The 23,947-nt window shown below is 43.8% G+C and overlaps 1 protein-coding gene across 6 annotated transcripts in view; it reads left to right on the top strand.

Moving 5' to 3' along the window:
• The window catches only part of POMGNT2 (protein O-linked mannose N-acetylglucosaminyltransferase 2 (beta 1,4-)), a 49,410-nt gene extending 44,431 nt beyond the window's left edge, over nt 1–4,979 (top strand). For all 6 annotated transcript variants that reach the window (XM_054019795.1, XM_054019792.1, XM_054019793.1 and 3 more), the window contains one exon: nt 2,961–4,979. In XM_054019795.1, the coding sequence (XP_053875770.1) occupies nt 3,053–4,789 (1,737 nt within the window). In that variant the 5' untranslated portion in view covers nt 2,961–3,052 and the 3' untranslated portion in view covers nt 4,790–4,979. The remainder of the gene's footprint in view (nt 1–2,960) is intronic.
• Nucleotides 4,980–23,947: the final 18,968 nt, after the last annotated feature.

Below are 23,947 nucleotides of genomic sequence, written 5' to 3'. Positions count from 1 at the left end.
GCATGCTTTGAAGGAGGTCACTTGGACTCTATCTTCTTCTTTGTTGGATTGATATTGCTACTTAAAACAATTTCCATCGTGTACTGGAGTTATAGCTAAAAGGACGGGCTGTTTACACAGTCTAATACTATTGCTAGATTATTTACAAAAATAGGAAAGTAGAAAAAAGAAAAGTGAAACATGCTTTGGAAACAATATACTCAACACTGAAATAGAACTGTAGATCAACAAAATAAATTTAGATCGACCTGCAAGTGTAAGATCTTAGCCCTTGGATTATTCCCTCCCCCCAAAACTGAGTGGCCTTTTCTACATTTACAGGTCAGCACCAGTGCAGCTACACTAATTGATGGCTATTAATGGTGGAGCCTGGGCTGTTCTGGGCATAAACAAGGCCTTGGTCAAAGTTTCAACGGTGCCACCATTCGTGACTCGTGAAATCAAATGTATCTTTCTTTGCCTTTTGCTTTCTGGCACTTACTGAGCTAGATACTCGTTCAGCCTACTTGCCAGAGGAGATGGACTTCATCTCTGTTCCCAGCAAAGGCTGATACCAAACTGAAACTGCAGTTTGGATCCCCAAAGATCACCTCTACAATCTGCCTCCTTAATCATGAGCTTAGACTACCTATAACTTCCAAATTCCTCTGTGTGTGTGTGTACGCATGTGCCTGTGTGTACACACGTGTGTAAAAATATATATACAAAGTCTGCCTATTATATTATTCTGAGTATGCTGTCAACCTGCCATGCAATTCTTTCCACAGTATAGAAATAACAAAGCCAATGTACGTCTGGCTTAGAATGCAAAGGGATCAATACTAATTCATTGGATTTACCTAAGCATGTGTGAGTTTAAACTTACAGCAAAATCAGTTTAAACTACTCCCTACAAATAAAATTAGAAATGGTTTGGTCAGACATAGACCAATCAGAAATTGTCCTTCCAATAATTCCCCCTGAGTCTTGGCTACAATTTATTTGCAATCTGATTAACAATGAATTTGACACATACTGAAAATTGGAGCTCAGGAATGCTGCAGATGAATTGGTGCATAAATTAAAGTTCTAAAGAATATAATGTAATTGATGCGCAAACATAAACCAATAACAAACCTAAATGGGCTGGTGCCCTCTCAAATGGAAATTGCCAAGACCTCTGCCATTGGAAAAAGAGAACACTGAGTCCCTGCACCAGCACATAGAGATGAATCTAGGGTCAGATTTTCAAAAGTGTGCCGATTTCAATGGGGACAGAGCTAGGCTAATGCTGAATGCCTTTGAAAACGTCACACTTGTGGGGGAAATGCCTGGAATGTGGGTTTTTTTTTTTTTTTTAGACATATCAAAGGTTAGCTGTATTGGTGTGAGTCCACTGCACCCCTTTCTGGACAAGGGTGTGTTCATTTTAGTACAGCTGTGACCCTTCAAACAAAGAGCCAAACTCTCCCCTATGCAGATATTTAGGAGTAGGCAACTCAGACCCATCGATCCTGGGCTTCAGCCAAGAGACACAGTGTAATTTGGACGTGTGGAGCCCCATCCCTCCTCCTGGGCTGGCTGTGCTCTGGGTCAGTGTTATGCTGTCATGAGGTAGAGCAGTCTCAAGGAGGCACTAAATTACTCAGGCTGTCAGTAGCCCCAAGCCCCGGCACACTTCCTATGACAGAAGCTGGGAGGGGAATGGAGTAGGAGCCTCTCCTCTGTGTTGCTGGAGGATCCCCTGGCAATTGACTTGTGGTCGGGTATGTTACTATTTGACTGCTCTGTGTTGGTGGCCTGGCACAATGTGGGCACAGCATAGCTGAGATCCAGGCTATTGTTTCCATTCACTCTGTTTCCTGTTTATTTGTTTGGATGAAGTTGGCCCGCGCTGTTGTTTACTAACGGATCCAAGAGCTATGTGACTCTCCAGAGGTTCTTTGCATCTACACATCCACCCTACTAGCCCTTCTCTTCCAATATCAGCATGATTCTTGCACCAGTGGCTGTTGTTGCACCTTCCTTCCCACCCCGTTCATGCCATGAAGTAGCAATCATGTAGGGAGGGGTAACAGATAATGATGTGTGAGGCAACATTAAAGTCTGACCAGATAGCCTCATGGGACTATACTTTGGAGAGAGGGGCCAGCTTCATCCCCCCCCCCCCGGACCCCAGACCTGTGAGAGCTCAAGTGATGAGAAGCGCTGCTGGAGTGCTTCTCGTGGGGTTGTGGAGTCTGCTGTGAAATCAGCCCTCTCCGCCTAAAAACCTTTCAAAAAGGGCCCAAGTGACTTGCCCAAGATCACAGAGGAAGGCCCTGGCAAAGCAGAGAACTGAACCCAAGTCTCTCTTGCTCTAAACACTGGGCCATTTGTCCTCTCTGCTGAGCTACCCTATTGTAAATAGCAACAGAGAGTCCTGTGTCACCGTTAAGACTAACAGATGTATTGGAGTATAAGCTTTTGTGGGTGAATACCCACTTCGTCAGAGACATGCGTCTGAAGAAGTGGGTATTCACCCACGAAAGCTTATGCTCCAATACATCTGTTAGTCTTAAAGGTGCCACAGGACTCTCTGTTGCTTTTTACAGATCCAGACTAACACGGCTACCCCTCTGATCCTATTGTAAATAGTTTGAGAAAGTTAGGTTTCAAGCATATTCCTAGTGAAAAGAATTGCTTAGATTGCCTAATGCACATGCACAAAATTCATCTTGACATTTATTTTACTTAAATGGTAGAAACTAAAAGTAGAGGGGAAGCTGCTTTTCATAGCTTCTCCCAATATTTTTTCACCCCTTTGAGTTCAGTTTTGGACAGTATCTTACCTTCATCTTTCTCCCATTTCTGGGGCGGGGGGCAATGCTGAGAAATTAAAACTTTTTGTTTTTTGTTTTTTGGAATACTTGAAACATGATTTATAGCGGGGATGTAAAAATGAGATTCCAATGGCTTCTTTCTTGTTTTGTTTTCCGCAGGGCTCTGCTTTCACCATGTCAAAGAGGATTAATGATGTCGTCTCTTTCCGTTGTGTTCCCCACCTGTCGTCTTGGTAGGATCTAGCTACAGAATGAACATAGCAGCAGTGTTTAATGCCCTGCTAGTGTCTGCCCTTGCAGCTGTGCTGTGGAAATACATCAAGCTGCGAGAGCACGTCTTCGTGGTTGAAGAAGAGCTGGTCCTCACTCGCCAGTCCCAGGAACTCTCTCAGGTCCAGATTGACTACCATGCGGCTCTTCAGGCCCTGGTGGAGGACGGTACCAGGATGGTATGCACAGGCAGGATGCACACGGATCGCATCTGCCGCTTTGAGTCCCTCTGTTACTCCACTGAGGCAGAGGAGTTTGTCTTCTTTCACAGCAACGCGTCAGTTATGCTTCCCAACCTGGGCTCCAGGAGATTCCAGCCTGCCTTGCTTGATCTTTCCTCGGTGGAGGACCACAACACCCAATATTTCAACTTTGTGGAACTGCCAGTTGCTGCATTGAAATTCATGCCAAAGCCGGTCTTTGTGCCTGATGTGGCGCTCATCACCAACCGATTCAACCCGGACAACTTGATGCACGTCTTCCATGACGACCTCCTCCCGATCTTCTACACCATGCAGCAGTTCCCAGACTTGGATCTGGAGTCACGACTCTTCTTCATGGAGGGGTGGAGTGAAGGCCTGCACTTCGATCTCTACAAGTTACTGAGTAACAAACAGCCACTCCTCAGAGAGCAGCTTAAAACCCTGGGCAGGCTCCTTTGTTTTACCAAATCTTACGTAGGGCTGTCCAAAATCACCACATGGTACCAATATGGATTTGTTCAGCCACAAGGACCAAAGGCAAACATCTTGGTTTCTGGCAATGAGATCAGGCATTTCACCAAGTTCATGATGGAGAAGCTGAATGTCAGCTTGGAAGAAAGTGCCAGTGAGGAGTATATTGTAGTATTCAGTCGAACAATCAACAGACTAATCCTAAATGAGGCAGAACTAATCTTGGCGCTTGCCCAGGAGTTTCAGATGAAAACCATTACAGTCTCCATAGAGGACCATTCGTTTTCTCACATTGTACGTCTGATCAGCAATGCATCGATGTTGGTCAGCATGCACGGAGCCCAGTTAGTGATGTCTCTCTTCCTGCCAAGAGGGGCCTCTGTCGTGGAGCTGTTTCCTTATGCGATCAACCCCGAACACTACACCCCATACAAAACACTGTCAACGCTCCCTGGCATGGATCTCCAGTACATTGCCTGGCAGAACACTGATCAGGAAAACACTGTAACCTTTCCTGACAGGCCATGGGACCAGGGAGGAATTGCTCATTTAGACAAGGCAGAGCAGGAACGCATAATAAAGAGCAAGGAGGTTCCACGCCACCTCTGCTGTCGGAACCCGGAATGGCTTTTCCGAGTCTACCAAGATACAAAAGTCGACATCCCTTCCCTTATCCAAGTGATCAGGCAAACGGTGAAATTAAAGCCTGGACCCAAGAAGCAGAAGTGGACTGGTGGTCTGTACCCTGGCAAGGTCAGGGATGCTAAGTGTCAAGCCTCTGTCCAAGGTACTAGTGAAGCGAAGCTCTCTGTGTCTTGGCAGATCCCCTGGAACCTTAAGTATCTGAAGGTCAGGGAGGTGAAATATGAAGTGTGGATACAGGAGCAAGGTGAAAACACTTACATGCCTTATATTTTGTCACACCAGAATCACACCTTTTCAGAAAACATTAAGCCATTCACAATATATCTGGTGTGGATCCGCTGCATCTTCAACAAAAATCTCCTTGGACCTTTTGCAGATGTGCTCTTGTGTAGTACGTAACCCACTCTCTCTCATGTGTCGAGTCCTGCCATGCACCCCACCCCATCAGTGGTTTTAAAAACCTGTTGTCCTGTAGTTTTTTAGAGGGCTGAAGAGGACCAGACCATGCCAATTCCTAAGTGCCCATTTTATTGCATTTAATGTGTGTATTCTCTAGGTGGCATTTATTTCCATTTGGTGTAAGAGCTCTCTGTTCCTGAAAGTAACCTCCAGAAATGAAATTACAAGCTGAATACCTGTAATTGAAAAGCAGAATGGAAGTGAATCGCGTGTAATTTGGTAGTGATTTGAATCTTTCTGTCGTGCAGTGAGTATTTAAGTGCAGCATTAAACTACAATTAATTATATGGCTAGATGGACAATTGTCATCATCTTTCCCATTATAACTTATTTTTAAAAGCTGTATCTGTAACCCAAGACCGGGATTTGGTACAAGAGTATTCATTAAATTATTGTAAACCTCTTCAAGAGTTCTTTCCTCTTCGTATCTGTCAAAATGATTGTTTTGTAAGAATTATCCAAGATCGTGGTGAAATGTATGTGTGGGTAGCGCTCGCGCGCTCTCTCTCTCTCCCCCTTTCTTTTTCCTTCCCTCCATATTTTGGCTGAGAGGAATAAGACTGCAGCATCAATTCTGTTTTAAAAATCAGGTTTTACTCTTACCCCAGTAGCAACACAAAAAACTGTTAAAAGGGAGAAGCAACAGATGAAAGATGAAAAGGGATGCGATGGGTAAAACAGCTGAGGGTGGGTAGGTAGTGCAAGCAGTAATTACTATGTTTTAAGGTCTGTTTGCGTTTTGTAAGTTGTACACTAGTCTACGGTTCTGTAGGATGGGTGGGGAATGGTGGAGGGAGGATGGTGGGGACAGTTTACTCCAACTTAACGTTTTACATAAACCTTTTGTTTCCTGAAGTACAGTATAACCCTGTTCACAACAGCCACCAAGGGACTAATAATTCTATGGACACTTTAACAGGTGTTGGTTTAATTTTGATAAATAGGTGAGCTCTCTCTTATGAGATCAGAGATTTTACTAGCTGTTAGTAGACAATACTACAGTTAACAGGTAATCACTAGCACACATGTCACTCTATTATACTGAAGAGAAATTGTGTGCTATGGGCCAGATTCTGATCTCGGTTACACTGAAGTCCAGAAGAACTCCACTGAAGTCAGTGGCCAGGGCATGGAACCTTTTGTAGAAGTTGGGGGAGGGGGCAAGGGCAAAGTGGATTCCAGTGTCCCTTCTCCCCTCCTGCACTCCCTTTTCCCCTAGCCCCTGTGCTCTCTCGCGGTGCCCCCCGCCCCCTTGGCGCTTGGTGCAGTCAGTCTCCTACCCTCCAGCAGCTGCACTTAGCTCGCTGGGAACCAGCCACACAGCCCGTCCTCCTTCTGCCCTTCCCACCAGCCGTCGTCTGGCCCTTGCAGCACTGTGATCAACTCCCCCGCTGTGAAGCACAGTCCCTGCCAGTGCCGCTGTGCACCTTCCTGAGGCTTGCAGTGTGGGGAAGCCCTGGCCCCTTGCTCCCCCAACCCCACCCAGTTCTGGTGCTGGTGGTCAGTGGAGTTATTAAAGATTTACACTGTGGCTCAATGTGATCAACAGGATCTGGTGCTGTGGTTTTATCCTCTTAATTTGATGGATTTCTGGGGCTCTGGAAAGGGTCAGATGAGGCTCTATCCTGCAATCATCTAAATGAGTATTTCCAGGATTGGGCCCTTAATTATGTTGCTTTTGAGAGAGAGGTCTGTCTGACTGGGCTGTATTTATGAAGTAAAACCATGTAGGGTCAGACCTCTGGGTGCCTAAATTAGCCTGCTGCAGAGAAATCAAGGGGATTTGGCCTATGCTGTACTTAATGTCTTATTGGGTAAGGTACTTGAAGAATTTAATTTATAACTAAGGTTAAAGAAACTGGGAAGTGCTTCTTTCCAGTTCTGCAGAGGCAGCTGTGTAGTGGAATGGATTGAGATCCATTAATGGGATACCACCTGAGAAATGAGATTCTCCAGGCGAGATTGTGATATGGGTTTTGAAGTGCTAAAAATGTGTTGATGAATAAAAGGAGGGTTGGAAAATAAATAAAATGATGTACAAAAGTAGGCCTTGAGGCTGGTACGTGTTCTGTGAATGCATTTCCATTAAGTTCTGTTTTGTTTTCAAGCATGGTTTGGGGTTTATTTATGATGAAGTCACATTTGCTTCACAGTTCTATCATCCTGGACGAATGATGATATAGTTGAAAGGGGACTGTTGATATTTCTGTCATCCTCTATGTTCCTAGGACCAGATGAACTACTTGATGAGTAAGGTACTTCCCATTGTAATGGTGGCTGTTTCTGGCCCCTAGATCTGCAAGGTCTCCATCTGAAATGGGTCTTCAAAGGGCTGAACTTTGAATTTCTTCTTTCAAGTATTCAGAAAAAAAAATCTCTTTGGGTATTAAGCGCTACGTGTTCTGATAAACTCTGCTGATGTGACACACGTACGTGTGTGTGTGTCTGTGTGTGTGTGTGTGTGTGTCTGTGTGTGTTGCTTAGGTGCACTTTTTGTAACATTCATCTTTAGAATGCCATTTTGCCTTTACTCGTAATGTGGACTAACCCCTTTTATTTAATTAGTTTTCTATTGTAGCTAACTTCCTAATGTTTGCAAATTGGTTACAGCACATTAACTTATTGTCTTCACATAGCCACAGTGGCATCGTAATGTCTCCAAACATAATTGTCTGTAAAAAAACCAACAGCTTACAGTAGATACAGATTTACATTTTTTGAACCATTACATTCTATTGACTTAACACGTATACAAATGTGAGGTGATAAATTGTGCTAGCACCTTTTTCCAGAAGACGATCATACATGCTGGGTTTAGTTTGCGGGCCCAGGTGGCGGTAGCCTGTGATATACAGGAGGTCAGACTCGATGATGGTCCTTTCCGGCCTTGAACTTGATTCTGTGCTTTACAAAAACGTGTATGTTCAGGTGTTACTTCCCCCACCAGTGTGTTGCATATTTGTATAAAATAGTAACGAAAACAAAGGGTAAACATTTTTTTCCTCACTACTAAAGTGTAAAAGAAGGGAAGCTAAACTACAGACATCTTGATTGTAACTGTAGAGATCTTACTAACCCTCACCCCAATACAAGAGTGTCTGCAATAGGGCTTTACTACCCCATCCTGAGCTCACCTTGTGTCTACCAGGTTGCAGTGAAGCCATTCAATGTCAAGGCCCAGACCCTGATCCATAGCTGTTGCAATTCAGCAAAGCTCTATTGACTGCAGTGGTGCTATGCTGATTTATGCCAGCTGAAGATCTGGCCTGGAGTTTTAGCCTTGCCTCTGTAGTTGATTGATTTTTTTGTATCTCCACCAAAGCTCAGAGGTTCCATTCCATTTTCTCTTCTGTCGCCCACAATCCATCTGTTTTACTTCCCATGGTCCTTGACGGCTTATGACACAGCCTCCATCTTTCAGGTTGAAGAGAACTTGACGGGGCTTGATTCTGTCAATGCTGCTCCTTAATTAAGCCAAAAGGATTGCTTTGCATTTAATGTACTGCTTATGTATCTCTAACATTCACAGGTGCTCATTCCAAAATGTTGGTAGAAGCCTATTAAGCTAAAGGGGAGCTCCTTTCAAAAAGTAGTAGTAGCAACAGTAAGTCTCTAGTGGGATTGCAACATCGCTCCCTCATGCACACAAAACAAGTACAGTATAACCTCTGTGGCACTCTCAAGCCTTGTCTATACTACTGCGGTAAGTCAACCCTAAGTTACGCTACTTTAGTTATGTGGATAACATAACTAAAGTCGACGTAGCTTAGGTCAACTTACTGTGGTGTCTACGCCGCGCTATGTCGACAGGAGACACTCTCCTGCTGACTTGACTTACTCTTCTTGGAGAGCTGGAGTACCAGAGTCGACGGAAGAGCGCTCTGCCGGTAAGTGTAGACACTGCTGTCCTGGAGCATGAGAAATGGAAGGCGTTTAAATCCCGGATTCTCTCTTGACAGTACAAAACACTAATAGCAGGCTCTCAAGGCAGCTTAGAAAAGGCCCTTAGCTAGCCTGAAAATATTTACAATGCCTAATTGTCTAGGACAGGGGTTCTCAAACTTCATTGCACCACAACCTCCTTCTGACAATAAAAATTACCTCACGACCCCAGGAGGGGGGGGGAACCAAAGCCTTAGCCCACCCAAGCCCCACTGCCCAAGAACGTCAGCTCCAGGTGGGAGGCCTGTAACCTGAGCCCTGCCATCCAGGGCTGAAGCCTCCGGGCTTTGGTTTTGGCCCTGGGCATTGGGTCTTGGGCTTCGGCCCCAGACCCCAGCAAGTGTAATGCTAGCCCTGGTGACCCCTTTAAAATGGGATTGCGACCCACTTTGGGGTCCTGACCCACAGTTTGAGAACTGCTGGTCTAGGATATGAAGAAGAAATATTCTTATTTTAATTGGTATTAAAGCTAGGGCCACAGGACCCCCTTATCTTCCAGTCTCCCACGTAGAATTGGATGGAGGAAAAATGGAATGGAATAAATATTTATCAGATTGCATATGAAAAGGGATTGAACTGGCAATATTGTTATTCATGGGTGGGATTTTCAAAAACACATAAGTGATTTAGATGAGGTCCCAGTGTTGTTGTTTTTTTCCTTTTAATGGAGCTTGTGTTCCCAAGTTATTTGTACGCTTTTGAAAATTCCACCCTGTAATGAAATGTCCTGCTTTTTCTGTAATCTGACGTGAAGCATGTTTCCTGGGAAGCGTTTGTTACCCAAACTAGTTACAAGAATTTAGACATGGTTTGAGATGGAGACCTGTGAATTAAGTATATCCAGCGGGGTCCTGTCCATAAAGAAGAGCAGTAACGGTCATCTTTTGCTCAACATGCTTGGAAAAACAGTTGCTGTAGTGGTGAGTTCTCTGAAGAACCTGAGAGGAGTTGAAGCAGTTGTACAACGTAAGGAATAAAAAAGAAATCTGGTCAGACAAGCTGTCTCGAGACGAGCCAGAATTGTTTATGAAGGGAGGGACCAATCCCAGGGCAACTCGACTGAATGCTTTTGGAGCGATTGGCAGCTGGAACCTGTGTTTTTAGAGGAAATTGCTAGAGTTCTTATTAGTATGACACTGACTAACAGCAGCTTTCCAGGGACCTGGTATATTGGAAAGTATTAACATTTAAAGTTTAATATTTCTGTATTGTTTGATTATATTTATTGAATGAAATCATTTGAGCTGTTCTTAATCCTACTGTGTGGTTAGTTGTATTCATTGAATGGTTTTTGAAATCCTTGCTCTGTGTAAGAGACAAGTAGGCTACCATTTAGAGTTTAGGTGATTTAAAGTTACGTGACTTGGATTGCTCCCACAGTGGCATATGGGATGAAGGCAGACCATCAGGCTATAAATCAAGACCTGTGATATTGGTCTTGGGTGAATGATACTTTTATATTGATGAAATTCAGTTTCCACTGAGAGGCCGAAGCTCATATTCTCTGCTGAAGGTAAGCCTGCTGAACCATTTGGACGGATGCCGTGCTGGGGGAGTGAGTTGGTGGCAGCTACTACTGGTATTTAGTTGTGCCAGCAACTAGCTGTATTGCACTGCCAATAAAACTCTATTGTAGCTTACCCCAGCACCATTAGTTGTCAAGCTGAAAATACAGAAGGGTAAATCTAATCTGATCAGGCCTGCATCTTCCATCAAATATGAGTTGCTATATTTATTTTGTAGCAGATTTATTGTGCTCTTTTTTTATATTGGGCCTACAAACCTATTAATTCTTTTGGCTTCTCTATTTAGCTACCGCACACATATCTTTCAAAAAATAATGCTGGATAGTATTCCCTTAGTAAAACTAGACTTATGGACTAGCAATCGGTGGCAAATTTTATGTCTTCAAAATGACTAGAGCTTGTCAAAACACTGGAAAAATAATTGTGATGATATCCAGGTTTTCATTTTGCCGGGTTAAAATAGACCTATATTTTTCTTTCAAAGTTGATTTTTGATTTTTTTCCCCTTCATTTTTTACCAGTCACTTTTGGATTTTTGAAAATGACTGGGAGCAGAGGGGAAGAAGGTAAAAGAATCAAACACTCATAAAAAATGAAAACATTATATATATATAATATATTTGAAACATTCCCACAAATGTTGAAAATGAACACTTTTTTTTATTTTTAAGAAAAGCCATTTTTAAATGAAAATTTTCATTAAAAAAACATTGACCTGCTCTAGAAATGAGCTTTGATCACTTCATTCTCCACATTTCTGCAGGTAATATGAGACTAGGAAGAACACCCACACCCCCCCCCCACACACACCCTTTTGAAGTATGTACATTGCGGTGACCTGTACTCCAGTAGCCATTACTCCCTACAAAATACTATATATCTGCATGTAAACTGACACCTAAGCCAGAATTTCAGGCCTACTTTTTGGAAGTTGTCTTATTCATGGATTGGAGAGGGGCCTTGAATAGAGGCATGCATTAGCAAGAGCTTTTTGCGGGTGCCTTACAGTCAAATAGAAATAAATGCCACTGGCGCTATGGAGCAGCTAGTCTGGTCAGAGTTGCAAAACAAAGTGTTTGTTTATAAACTCCATCCTTTCAAGCCAAACCACACCAAAAGTATAAATATGGAGGCAGTGTCCCCAACCAATAGTCAGGGCCATCCTAAGAGGTACCTTTCCTCACCAAGCAATTTCAAGCAAAAGCCTGACTATCCGAATGGGATTTGCAGTGTTTACAAAAGTTAAACTGAGGCTTTGGCCGCACAGCTGGTAGCCAAATGGGGAGGGGTTAATTATTTTTTTTTTTTTTAATTTCATGTCAAAATTTTGACTAGCTCTATTTGTTGGACCAAAGGGGAAAGCAAATTTCAGACTGGGAATCTCTCCCCTGAAAAGGCCATGTTGCCCAGCCATTGAAAAGCTGGGGGCTGTAAATGTGATGTGTGGGGATTTGCATAAGCTGGCATGTGAGTTAACAACATGGTGACCATACTGGTTTTAGAAAGCAGAGCTTCCCTGGTGGATTTGGGGTAGAAGCACTCTTGGAAATACTTTCAGTGTAATGACTGATAATCCATCTGGGCTGTGGGTGGTATGAAAAGCATTTCCAGCTCTGTGTGTATCAGGCATCATTATGTCAGTGAGATAAGTCCCTTCCTCTAAAATGTCTTGTAATGGACTTTGGGCTAGATTCTCAGCAGTGGCAAATTAGTGTAGCTCCAGTCAAGTCAATTAATCTATGCAAATGTATACCCGCGGAGCATCTGGCCCTTTCTTTACCATCTCCAGTTGTCTCCACCAGAAGTGCTTACTACTAAATTAATTATTGCACATTCAATAGCCAGAAAAATTGAGTAGTCTGTTTTCTGTCATTTTTAAATTTGTTGCTTTTCACTATAATTGAATATCCCCTTGTCCTTGCATTCTCTGAATAGATAACTAGAAGTGTTGGATTTGCCTTCTCTTTAACACTCTTTATTGTATCCCCTCCTCTTTTTCTCCTTTCTGAAGGACAGTCCCAGTTGTTTCAGTCTCTTCATATGGAAGGCTTCCTCTGCCTCTGATCATTTGTCACCTATCTCTAAACCCCTTGTTTCTGCTGTATCATTTTTGAGCGAGGGTGACCAGAATGGTACTCCAGATGAGGGCATTCCATTGACTCGTACAATGGCAATGTGATATTGTCAGTGTTGTTTCCTATCCTATCCCATATGGTCCCAAACATTTGTTTGCTTTTTTCAATTGCTGCCTCAGATTGAGCCAGAGGCTTTCACTGTGCTTTCCACAATGGTCTTCATCCTGAGTTTATGGCTAATTTAGCAAAGTGTCTGAGTGGTTCAGATTATTCAAATATGTTGCTTGCCATGGGTGTTGCTTTGCACATGCCATCGAATTTCATCTGAAGTCCCACATAGCTTTCTGTAGTCTTGCCTAAACTGCACTGGTGTAAGTGTGTGTGTGTGTGTGTGTGTGTGTGTGTGTGTGTGTAATATATACACACAATTGGTTTTAATATAAATATTTTAAACAAAACTGGTCCTATCAGGAAACATTGAGGCAACCCTTATTAACCTTTAGCCATGCTGAAAATTTGACCATTTATTTTCTTTGTTTCCTTAATAGCTGCTAGTGCAGGACTTTGGCCAAGGCTTTTTGAAAATCCAAATAAATTTATATCCAATGTTTCTCTTTTGCCTACTATATAGGTATCCTGTTCAGAGAATATCAGTAGATTAGAAAGGCATGATTTTCCTTACAGAATCTGTGCTGGGTTGTCCCTATTGTAAAATGGTCATCTGGGATAAACTCTTGCCTGTGCCCCAAACAACCGTCTCCGACTGTAGCTTTCTCAAAATATAGCTTTTCATGGGTGGTCATATAGTTAGGCCTAGTGTGCACTGTGGTTTTGCTTTCTTTCAGCTGCTGGTCATTGGTGCGCACTATTTTTTCATCTGAGGTGTTACCACATACCCATGCAGAGTGGATATTGGATTAGTAGAATGTGTGAGCATTTTCAGGCTGAGAAGGTGCTGTAAAAGGAAGCCTTGCTCCTTGCTGAGTGACAGCATCACTTAGCTGGAAGTTTGTCAAGTGGAAAGAGTTCCCCATATCTTGCACTGCCTCACAAGAGCACTGTAACAAGATAGGATAGATCTATTACCTTAGAAAATGAATGCTTCTGTGAGAAGTCATTTGCAAAAGGTACCCAAGAGGGTTTCTCCATGTCTTGGGTTCAATAGTACATTTGCCTGTTCCCAAGCACGCTGTTTTCGGTAATATCCTGGCTCAGTCATCAATCTGCAATAGACATAAGGCAGGGGGTAGCAAGTCCGATGAAAGATGCAACAGATACTTGAAATTAGCAGAGAACATGTAAAGCAGCCAGTCTGCAGATGACTTGGATTAACTGAAGGCAATTACACCTCTACCCCGATATAACGATATAACAAACAAGCACTAATCAGAGTTGCCTCTTTCTGATTTTGTTACATTTTATTACCACACTATTTTCCATGTGCTGCAGTGGAACATCCTCTTGGCATTTTACTGTTGCTAATGTGCCCATCACCGCAGTAATATTAAGAACTCTGATCCCTGAAAGGGAGCATGTGCAGAGCAACCCCCAAAATGATGGTGCATTATATAAGCCCCGAGCAGTCATGCTGAGCGGATTGGCATTGGCAATGTATCTTTGACGCCTTCATATTCATCTTCTGGTTAGAGACCCAATATAACACGAATTCGGATATAACGTGGTAAAGCAGCACTCCGGGGGGAGGCGGGGGACTGCGAGCTCTGGCGGATCAAAGCAAGTTCGATATAATGCGGTTTCACCTATAACGCCGTAAGATTTTTTGGCTCCAGAGGACAGCGTTATATCGGGGTAGAGGTGTATGTGGCTGTTGTAATCACCACAGGATCCGGGGCTCAGCTGCAGGAGTTGGTGCAGTGCATAGAATCCACCAGTGCATACAGCAGGATCGGAGAAGGGGGATCTGATGGGACCTGCTCCTATCTGGTGGTCGCAGCAGATCCTGGGAGGGGGTAATTGATAGTGTGCCTCTCCCTCTATTCCTACAGATTAGAATAGACACTAGAATTTGACACACATGTTGTTGCAGAGAACTGAGGGCCTTGATAGGAGGAATATTCACGGCACTTCCATGATTAATTAGTTTCTACTGCTCCTTAAGTAACAATAAAACCCATCAGTTCCTCATTTATTTTTATGAGTAGCTATTCACACAACAGCTCAAATCTAATTCAGTTGTTGATACGGACATTTTAACCCAATGTGCTTTTAAAAATGTTGAATGAAAACCAAAGAGAATTTTTATTTGGATTTCAACATTCCCCCAACCCTGCCACTTATACGGTCAGATTCTGCCTCTTTTGCTCTTGCTCAGTAGTTCCTATCATCACAATAGTCCCCTGGATTTCCACGGGACTATTCATGAAGTAAGGCACTTCTCAATGGGGGTAAGGGTGGCAACATCTGGCCCAGAGTGGTTTTGAGCTGGGGTTTTGATTCAGGCCATTCTCTAAAGGAAATCTTTCCTCTCGTAAATTGTTCTGTGTTTTGTACTAGTGCCTGGCACAATGGGTTCCTGGTCTATGACTGGGGTCCCTAGACACCACCGTAATACAAACAAGCACTAATCAGAGTTGCCTCTTTCTGATTTTGTTACATTTTATTACCACACTATTTTCCATGTGCTGCAGTGGAACATCCTCTTGGCATTTTACTGTTGCTAATGTGCCCATCACCGCAGTAATATTAAGAACTCTGATCCCTGAAAGGGAGCATGTGCAGAGCAACCCCCAAAATGATGGTGCATTATATAAGCCCCGAGCAGTCATGCTGAGCGGATTGGCATTGGCAATGTATCTTTGACGCCTTCATATTCATCTTCTGGTTAGAGACGTCCCTGCTCCTTGCTTGATAAAGCTTTTAATATTAGATTTTATTTTCCTAGTCAAGATTTTAGATTTATGGCTCAAAGAAAGACCTTCTGTAATTACACTGCAAGCACTTTACAAGATGTCCTAGTGCTGTGCATGTCTTGTTAGTGACAATATGTGACAGATCTGGATTAGAAAATAGTGGATGAGGCTGCTGTTCAAACTGCCTAGCAGAGTAGGGGGATTGGCAGACTCCCCGCAAAAGCTTAATGAAATGTCTGTTTTTTATGGGATTCTTACTGAAAAGGGGATGGGAAAGAAGGGGGGGCAGATGGAATGTTGCCATCTGGGACGTGTTATCATAATGTGTCGTCGTCTTTTTTTGGATCACAGACCAATACAACATTGTGAATTCAATCCCACCATTTGAATCGGCACACAGGAAGCTTGCATTTTTAAGATTTGCCATTTGTAGAGGCAATCTTCCTGATCTGCCCTCTCTTCAGTATTAAAGGATTTATTCTACCTACTAACTTACCTTTTTATTGGCTCCTTTAAAGAATCCACTTGCTCTTGTGCTTTTAAAGGAAGGAAATTTTGTGTGAGCTCTGTAGGAGAGAAATGTGCCCTGAAAAACATACTCATTTCTGATTTAAATCAAGGAGCCTCTGACAGCATTGCTTGCTAGTTTGAGTGTTGCTTTGTACGCCCTTATGCAAGAATGGTACAGTGAGACTGAGTGCATCTGCCACACTAGGGATGCAAGAGGAAATAGTCTTAATATGACAAAGAAGGCCTGCGTCTCATGTGCATCTATATTTTAGAGATAACTTTTACTATCTATTTTCTTTTGATATTGAAATAAGTATTGATTTAATATTCCCCCCTCTCCTGAGGCCTAAATTCTTTTTTGTTTTGGTGGGAAATGAAAGGGGGAAGACGCTTTGTCTACCAACCATCCAAGATTGGTTCATCCAAACAGAATGCTCTGCTGTGTATAATTTAAAAGCATGTTATCTCCATAACAGGTTAGACTCTTCAGACAAAAGGAGGAAAAATTAAATATTTCATCCCAAAACCAAAGCAGTGGTTCAGAAATGCCACTGCAGTGCTTCATGGGAGTTGCAGTTCAGGTGCCTCCTGCTCCCTTCCTCCTCCTTGGTTAGGCTACATCTTGATGAGGAGAGGCAGTGCAACATGGGAGTCCCTGGCCCTGGTGCATCATGGGCGCTGTAGACTGGCTGGGAAGCCTGGTCCATAAAGAAGAAAGAGGACATTGAGATAACTAAACTACAACTCCCATGAGGCATTGCGGCAGCATATCTGAAATTAAACATTTTGGTTTTCAACCAACATGTTTCAGTTTTCAAACATTCATTTTTTCCCCCCACAAGAAATTATTTTTTCTAAAAAGCACTGACACGTTTTGCACAAAATTTCATTTACTTGAAATCCCCATTTTTTGTTAAAAATAATTTAAAGTAAAATTTTTTTTACCAGCCAAGCTACAGTTGCAGTTTATATTTCCTAACATTTCTTTTCCCTATAGCCCACCCACTAGTGTCTGGACTGGGGAAAACTCAATCACAAAACTCCTTAATCCTCTTGTATGGTTGCTGCTGAAAATTGCAAGGCTCTCTTTTCTCCCAAGGAGAGTACAGCACTTTCCTCCCCCTGCATTGGTCTAGGACAGCGGTTCTCAAAGTGTGGGTCAGGACCCCAAAGTGGGTCATGACTCCATTTAATGGGGTCACCAGGGCTGACTTAGACTTGCTGGGGCCCAGGGCCAACACCTGAGCCCACTGCCCGGGGCCAAAGCAGAAGTCCCAGGGCTTCAGCCCTGGGTGGTGGGACTCAGGTTGCAGGTCCCCTACCTGGGGCTGAAGCCCTTGGGCTTTGGCCCCTTGCCTGGGACGAAGGGGCTCAGGCTTCGGTCCTCCTCCTGGGGTTGTGAAGTAATTTTTGTTGTCACGGTGCAATGAAGTTTGAGAACCCCAGGTCTAGGAAGCCAGAGACAAGCACTGGGGGGTTCCCAGGTAGTACTGAAGCTTGTCACCACCAGGATGTTCCATTAGTAACCCATACTTGTAGATTTACAGCTGGATATTGGGACCCGAATTTGTTTTGGTTGTTTATATCATCTCTCATTCTCTAGGTGCATTGCAGCTTTACAAAATATTGAGTTGCTATAGATATGCTCTAGTTTAAAAAGGAATTCATATCAGGGAAGTCCTGTGGCCTTGTTTATGCTGGAGGTCAGACTAGACTACTGCAATGGTCCCTTCTGGCCCTTACAATCTATGAAAAATGGGGTTGTGCAGAGATTCTGTAGATAAATGTGGCAAGCGGTTTGTGTTCATCAGTAGGGCATACAAGGCTGTAGACAGTAGGAGTGGTATTTTCAAAGACATTCATCCTTGGCCTAATGCTGTTCCCACTGTAGTCAATGGGGACTTTTACCATTGTCTTTGGGGGCTAAGCTATGCCAATGCCGAGTGCTTCTGAAAATTCCACCCTAAATCTTCATCTTGAGAGAGGGAGTGGTGGCTGGGACTACAGGTGATCCCTAAAATTTTCATGAAGTGCTGTTGGATCTTTAACTTCCCCCTGGATGCAGGGCAGGTTGAGTGCACCTTGAATGTAAGTGGAGGCCCTGCCACTCTTCTGAGAGCCCTACATCCCTTGCAAATCTGGCTACTTGCTTGGCGGCTCTAGCTGTCTATGTGGTACCAGGAGCAGAACAAAGTGCCAGTTCATCACTTGACTCACCCCTTAAGGACTTACAAGTTGTTCGGTCAGCCCTGATTGAACAACCACTGGACACAAACTAACACAATTCCAGTTGTTGTTTTTTCCAGCTAGCATCTAAATGGTAACCTTTTGAGCAGAAATAAAGTGATAGGTTAAGTCCTAAAGAGGGGCGGTTATTCAGTTTTCAGCAAACACAGTAATGGGCTTTAATTTAACATTCTTTGGGGCAGATAAGGTCCTCAGGGATATCCTCAACATCATGTGGTCAACAGTTTCAGAAACAGCTGATAGATCTAAAAGATTCAACACGGTCAATTGCGGGTCTGATTTTTTTGTTCTGATCTGGCAGCACTTTTACACTCTCTGTGCATTGTTGTAAATGACTATATAAGGTGCAGAGCAACAGAGAATCAAGCTTTGAACTTCATCCATCATCAGAAAAACCACCAGCTGCAAGGAGTGTAATTTGTGTGCCATATCCAGGCTTAGAACTAGACTCACTGGGGTCATTGAAATAGTGCCAGAAGCTTATGGAGCTTTTCTATCTCAACAGTTTTCTTTTCTCTCCCTACGCTCTCCCAACCCGTTTTAGAGAGAGAGAGAGAGGTTTATAATCAGGGCCCCATGTATTCTGTGACTCCAAAACTAGAATTTTCCATGGAATCCACCTCCCACGCCCCTGCCCTTCCTACAGAAACTAGGCTTTCACTTAATTTTTTTAACTAGAATTTGTGATTTCAGAAAGGCCTGCAAATGCGTACCAAGTGTAAATCGGTGCACCACTATCTTCCTGCATCTACAGACTAGATCTGGGAGGCATAAACTGCCCTGTACATCTGAATAGGCTGTTAATACTTAAACCTAAAGATGAACAATTTAAATGGCAGCTACTATATTACTAGTCACTTTAGCAGAAGCATCCAGCTACTGTGCTTCCCCCACAATTCCAGACTGCCTCCCAAATACTAAAAGCTCAAAATGTCTCCTGTGGCGTGTTGCCAATTCTTATGATTTTATTGTGAGTCTTGTGATTTTTTTAAAGCCCCTGCTGTTGGAATCAAGAGATTGCAAGAAGGTCTCAGCATTCAGGGTTGGTTTGTTTGTTTGTTTTTAAAGGGGTGGGGGGCTGGGGGAATGTCTAGTCCTCATGGCAGAAGAGATAAGCTTGAAAATATCCCTAAGGCTCACAGACCAGAAAGCAAAGAAAAAAGTTCCAAAATTTATGGTTTTGTTTTGTTTTGTGGCTTAAAAATTGTGAGATTTAAAAAAACAAAAAACAACTCATGAGAGGCAAAAAGGCATCCTTTTAAAAAGTGGAAGTTAAATCCTAGTGAAGAAAATAGAAAGGAGCACAAGCTCTGGCAAATGAAGTGTAAATATACAATTAGGAAGGCCAAAAAACAATTTGAGGAACAGTTAGCCAAAGGCTCAAAAAGTATTAGCAATTTTTTTTTAGTACATCAGAAGCAGGAAGCCTGCTAAACAACCAGTGGGACCACTGGATGATCGAGGTACTAAAGAAGCACTCAAGGACGATGAGACCATTGCGTAGAAACTAAATGAATTCTTTGCATCAGTCTTCACGGCTGAGGATATGATGGAGATTCCCAAACCTGAGCCATTCTTTTTAGGTGACAGATCTGAGGAACTGTCCCAGATTGAAGTATCATTAGAGGAGATTTTGGAACAAACTGATAAATTAAACAGCAATAAGTCACCAGGACCAAATGGTATTCACCCAAGAGTTCTGAAGGAACTCAAATGTGAAATTGCAGAACTACTAACTGTAGTCTGTAACCTATCATTTAAATTGGCTTCTGTACCAGATGACTGGAGGATAGCTAATGTGATGCCACTTTTTAAAAGGGGCTCCAGAGGTGATTCCCGGCAACTACAGGCCTGTAAGCCTGACTTCAGTACCGGGCAAACTTGTTGAAACTATAATAAAGAACAATATTGCCAGACATATAGATGAACATAATTTATTGAGGAAGAGTCAACATGGTTTTAGTAAAGGGAAATCATGCCTCACCAATCTGCTAGAATTCTTTAAGGGGGTCAACAAGCATGTGGACCAAGGGGATCCAGTGGATATAATGTACTTAGATTTTCAGAAAGCATTTGACAAGGTCCCTCACCAAAGGCTCTTAAGCAAAGTAAGCTGCCATGGGATAAGAGGGAAAGTTTTCAGAATGGAGAGAGGTAAATAGTGGTGTCCCCCAGGGGTCAGTTCTGGGACGAGTCCTATTCAACATATTCATAAATGATCTGGAAAAAGGGGTAAAGAGTGAGGTGGCAAAATTTGCAGATTATACAAAATTACTGAAGATAGGTAAGACCCAGGCAGACTGTGACGAGCTACAAAAGAATCTCTCAAAACTGGGTGAATGGGTAGCAAAATGGGAGATGAAATTTAATGTTGATAAATGCGAAGTATTGCACATTGGAAAGCATAATCCCAATTATACATATAAAATCATGGGGTCTAAATTAGCTGTTACCACTCAAGAAAGAGATCTTGGAGTCATTGTGGATAGTTCTCTGAAAACATCCACTCAATGTGGAGTGACAGTCAAAAAAGCGAACACAATGCTGGGAATAATTAAGAAAGGGATAGATAATAGGACAGAAGATATCAAGTTGCCTCTATATAAATCCATGGTACGCCCACATCTTGAATACTGTGTGCAGATGTGGTCGCCCCATCTAAAAAAAAGATATATAGGAATTGGAAAAGGTTCAGAAAAGGGCAACAAAAATTATTAGGGGTATGGAACGGCTTCCGTATGAGGAGAGATTAATAAGACTGGGACTTTTCAGCTTGGAAAAGAGACAGCTAAGGGGAGATATGATTGAGGTCTGTAAAATCATGACTGGTGTAGAGAAAATAGATAAGGAAGTGTTGTTTACTACTTCTCATAACACAAGAACTAGGGGTCACCAAATGAAATTAATAGGCAGCAGGTTTAAAACAAATAAAAGGAGACTCAAAGAGCTTGGCTTGTTTAGCCTAACCAAAAGAAGGCTGAGGAGAGATGTGATTCCTCTCTATAAATATATCAGAGGGATAAATACCAGGGAGGGAGAGGAATTATTTAAGCTCAGTACCAATGTGGACACAAGAACAAATGGATATAAACTGGCCATCAGGAAGTTTAGACTTGAAATTAGAGGAAGGTTTCTAACCATCAGAGGAGTGAAGTTCTGGAATAGACTTCCAAGGGGAGCAGTGGAGGTAAAAGACATATCTGGCTTCAAGACTAAGCTTGATAAGTTTATGGAAGGGATGGTATGATGGGATAGCCTAATTTTGGCAATTAATTGATCTTTGACTATTAGCGGTAAATATGCCCAGTGGCCTGTGATGGGACACTGGATAGGGTGGGATCTGAGGGTATGTCTACACTACGAAATTAGGTTGAATTTATAGAAGCCGGTTTTATAGATATCGGTTTTATACAGTCGATTGTGTGTGTCCCCACATAAAATGCTCTAAGTGCATGAAGTCGGCGGACTGCGTCCACAGTACCGAGGCTAGCGTCAACTTCCGGAGCGTTGCACTGTGGGTAGCTATCCCACAGTTCCTGCAGTCTCTGCCGCCCATTGGAATTCTGGGTTGAGATCCCAATGCCTGATGATGCAAAACAGTGTCGCGGGGAGTTCTGGGTACATGTCGTCAGGCCCCTCCCCCTCCGTCAGAGCAATGGCAGACAATTGATTCGCGCCTTTTTACCTGGGTTACCTGTGCAGACAACATACCACGGCAAGCATGGAGCCCGCTCAGCTCAGCTCACCGTCACCATATGTCATCTGGATGCTGGCAGACGTGGTACTGCACTGCTACACAGTAGCAGCTAATTGCCTTTTGGCAGTAGACGGTGCAGTATGACTGGTAGCCTTCATCGGCTATCTGGGTGCTGGCAGACGTGGGGCTGCATTGCTACACAGCAGCAGCCCCTTGCCTTTCGGCAGTAGATGGTGTATTACGACTGGTATCCGTCATCGTCGTACTCCAGTTCGGTCAGAGGCACCTGGGCAGACATGCTTTGTCTCCTGGAGACTCAGTTCTGCCGGCAGTCCTATTGAACCGTCTTGATGATGACGGGTAGCAGTTGTAGTACAGTATCTTCTGCCAAGCACCCAGAAGATGCTGAGGGCTATCAGTCATGCTGCACCGTCTGCTGCCCGCTTAAGATCTAAAAAATAGATGGAACAGATTTGTTCTGTATTCATTTGCTTCCCCCTCCCTCCGTGAAATCAACGGCCTGCTAAACCCAGGGTTTTGAGTTCAATCTTTGGGGGGGGCCATTCTGTATGACGGTTGTTTGTGTTTCTCCCTGATGCACAGCCACCTTTGTTGATTTTAATTCCCTGTACCTGTATGCCATGTCGTCAGTCGCCCCTCCCTCCCTCCATCAATTTCGCGCCTTTTTTCAGCCCAGACACCATAGCACTGGGATCATGGAGCCCGCTCAGATCACCGCGGCAATTATGAGCAGTGTGAACACCATGCGCATTGTTCTGGTGTATATGCAGAGCCAGGACATGCCAAAGCAAACCCAGGACCAGCCGAGGAGGCAATTGCAGCGCAGCGACGAGAGTGATGAGGAAATTGACATGGACATAGACCTCTCACAAAGTACGGGCCCCAGCAATGTGCAAATCATGGTGTTACTGGGGCAGGTTCATGGCGTGGAACGCTGATTCTGGGCCCGGGAAACAAGCACAGACTGGTGGGACCGCATCGTGTTGAAGGTGTGGGACGATTCCCAGTGGCTGCGAAACTTTCGCATGCGTAAGGGCACTTTCATGGAACTTTGTGACTTGCTTTCCCCTGCCCTGAAGCGCCAGAATACCAGGATGAGATCAGCCCTCACAGTTGAGAAGTGAGTGGCAATAGCCCTGTGGAAGCTTGCAACGCCAGACAGCTACCGGTCAGTCGGGAATCAATTTGGAGTGGGCAAATCTACTGTGGGGGCTGCTGTGATCCAAGTTGCCAGGGCAATCAAAGACCTGGTGATATCAAGGGTAGTGACTCTGGGAAACGTGCAGGTCATAGTGGATGGCTTTGCTGCAATGGGATTTCCAAACTGTGGTGAGGCGATAGACGGAACCCATATCCCTATCTTGTCACCGGAGCACCAAGCCACCGAGTACATAAACCGCAAGGGGTACTTTTCAATGCTGCTGCAAGCCCTGGTGGATCACAAGGGACGTTTCACCAACATCAATGTGGGATGGCCGGGAAAGGTACATGATGCTCGCGTCTTCAGGCACTCTGGTCTGTTTCGAAAGCTGGAGGAAGGGACTTTCTTCCCGGACCAGAAAATAACCGTTGGGGATGTTGAAATGCCAATAGTTATCCTTGGAGACCCAGCCTACCCCTTAATGCCATGGCTCATGAAGCTGTACACAGGCAGCCTGGACAATAGTCAGGACCTGTTCAACTACAGGCTGAGCAAGTGCTGAATGGTGGTGGAATGTGCATTTGGACGTTTAAAAGCGCGCTGGAGCAGCTTACTGACTCAGATAGACTTCAGCGAAACCAATATCCCCATTGTTATTGCTGCTTGCTGTGCGCTCCACAATATCTGTGAGAATAAGGGGGAGACATTTATGGTGGGGTGGGAGGTTGAGGCAAATCGCCTGGCCGCTGATTGTGCGCAGCCAGACACCACGGTGGTTAGAAGAGTACAACAGGGCGCGGTGCGCATCAGAGAAGCTTTGAAAACCAGTATTGTGACTGGCCAAGTTACGGTGTGAAACTTCTGTTTGTTTCTCCTTGATGAACCCTCCGCCCCCGCCCCAGTTCACTCTACTTCCCTGTAAACCAACCACCCCACCCTCCCCTCCCCCCTTCGAGCACCACTTGCAGAGGCAATAAAGTCATTGTTACTTCTCATTCATGCATTCTTTATTAATTCATCACACAACTAGGGGGATAACTGCCAAGATAGCCCAGGATGGGTGGGGGAG

The sequence above is a fragment of the Malaclemys terrapin genome, chromosome 2 (assembly GCF_027887155.1).
Source record: "Malaclemys terrapin pileata isolate rMalTer1 chromosome 2, rMalTer1.hap1, whole genome shotgun sequence".
Classification (NCBI taxonomy): domain Eukaryota; kingdom Metazoa; phylum Chordata; order Testudines; family Emydidae; genus Malaclemys; species Malaclemys terrapin.
This window is presented reverse-complemented; position numbering and strand designations above follow the sequence as displayed.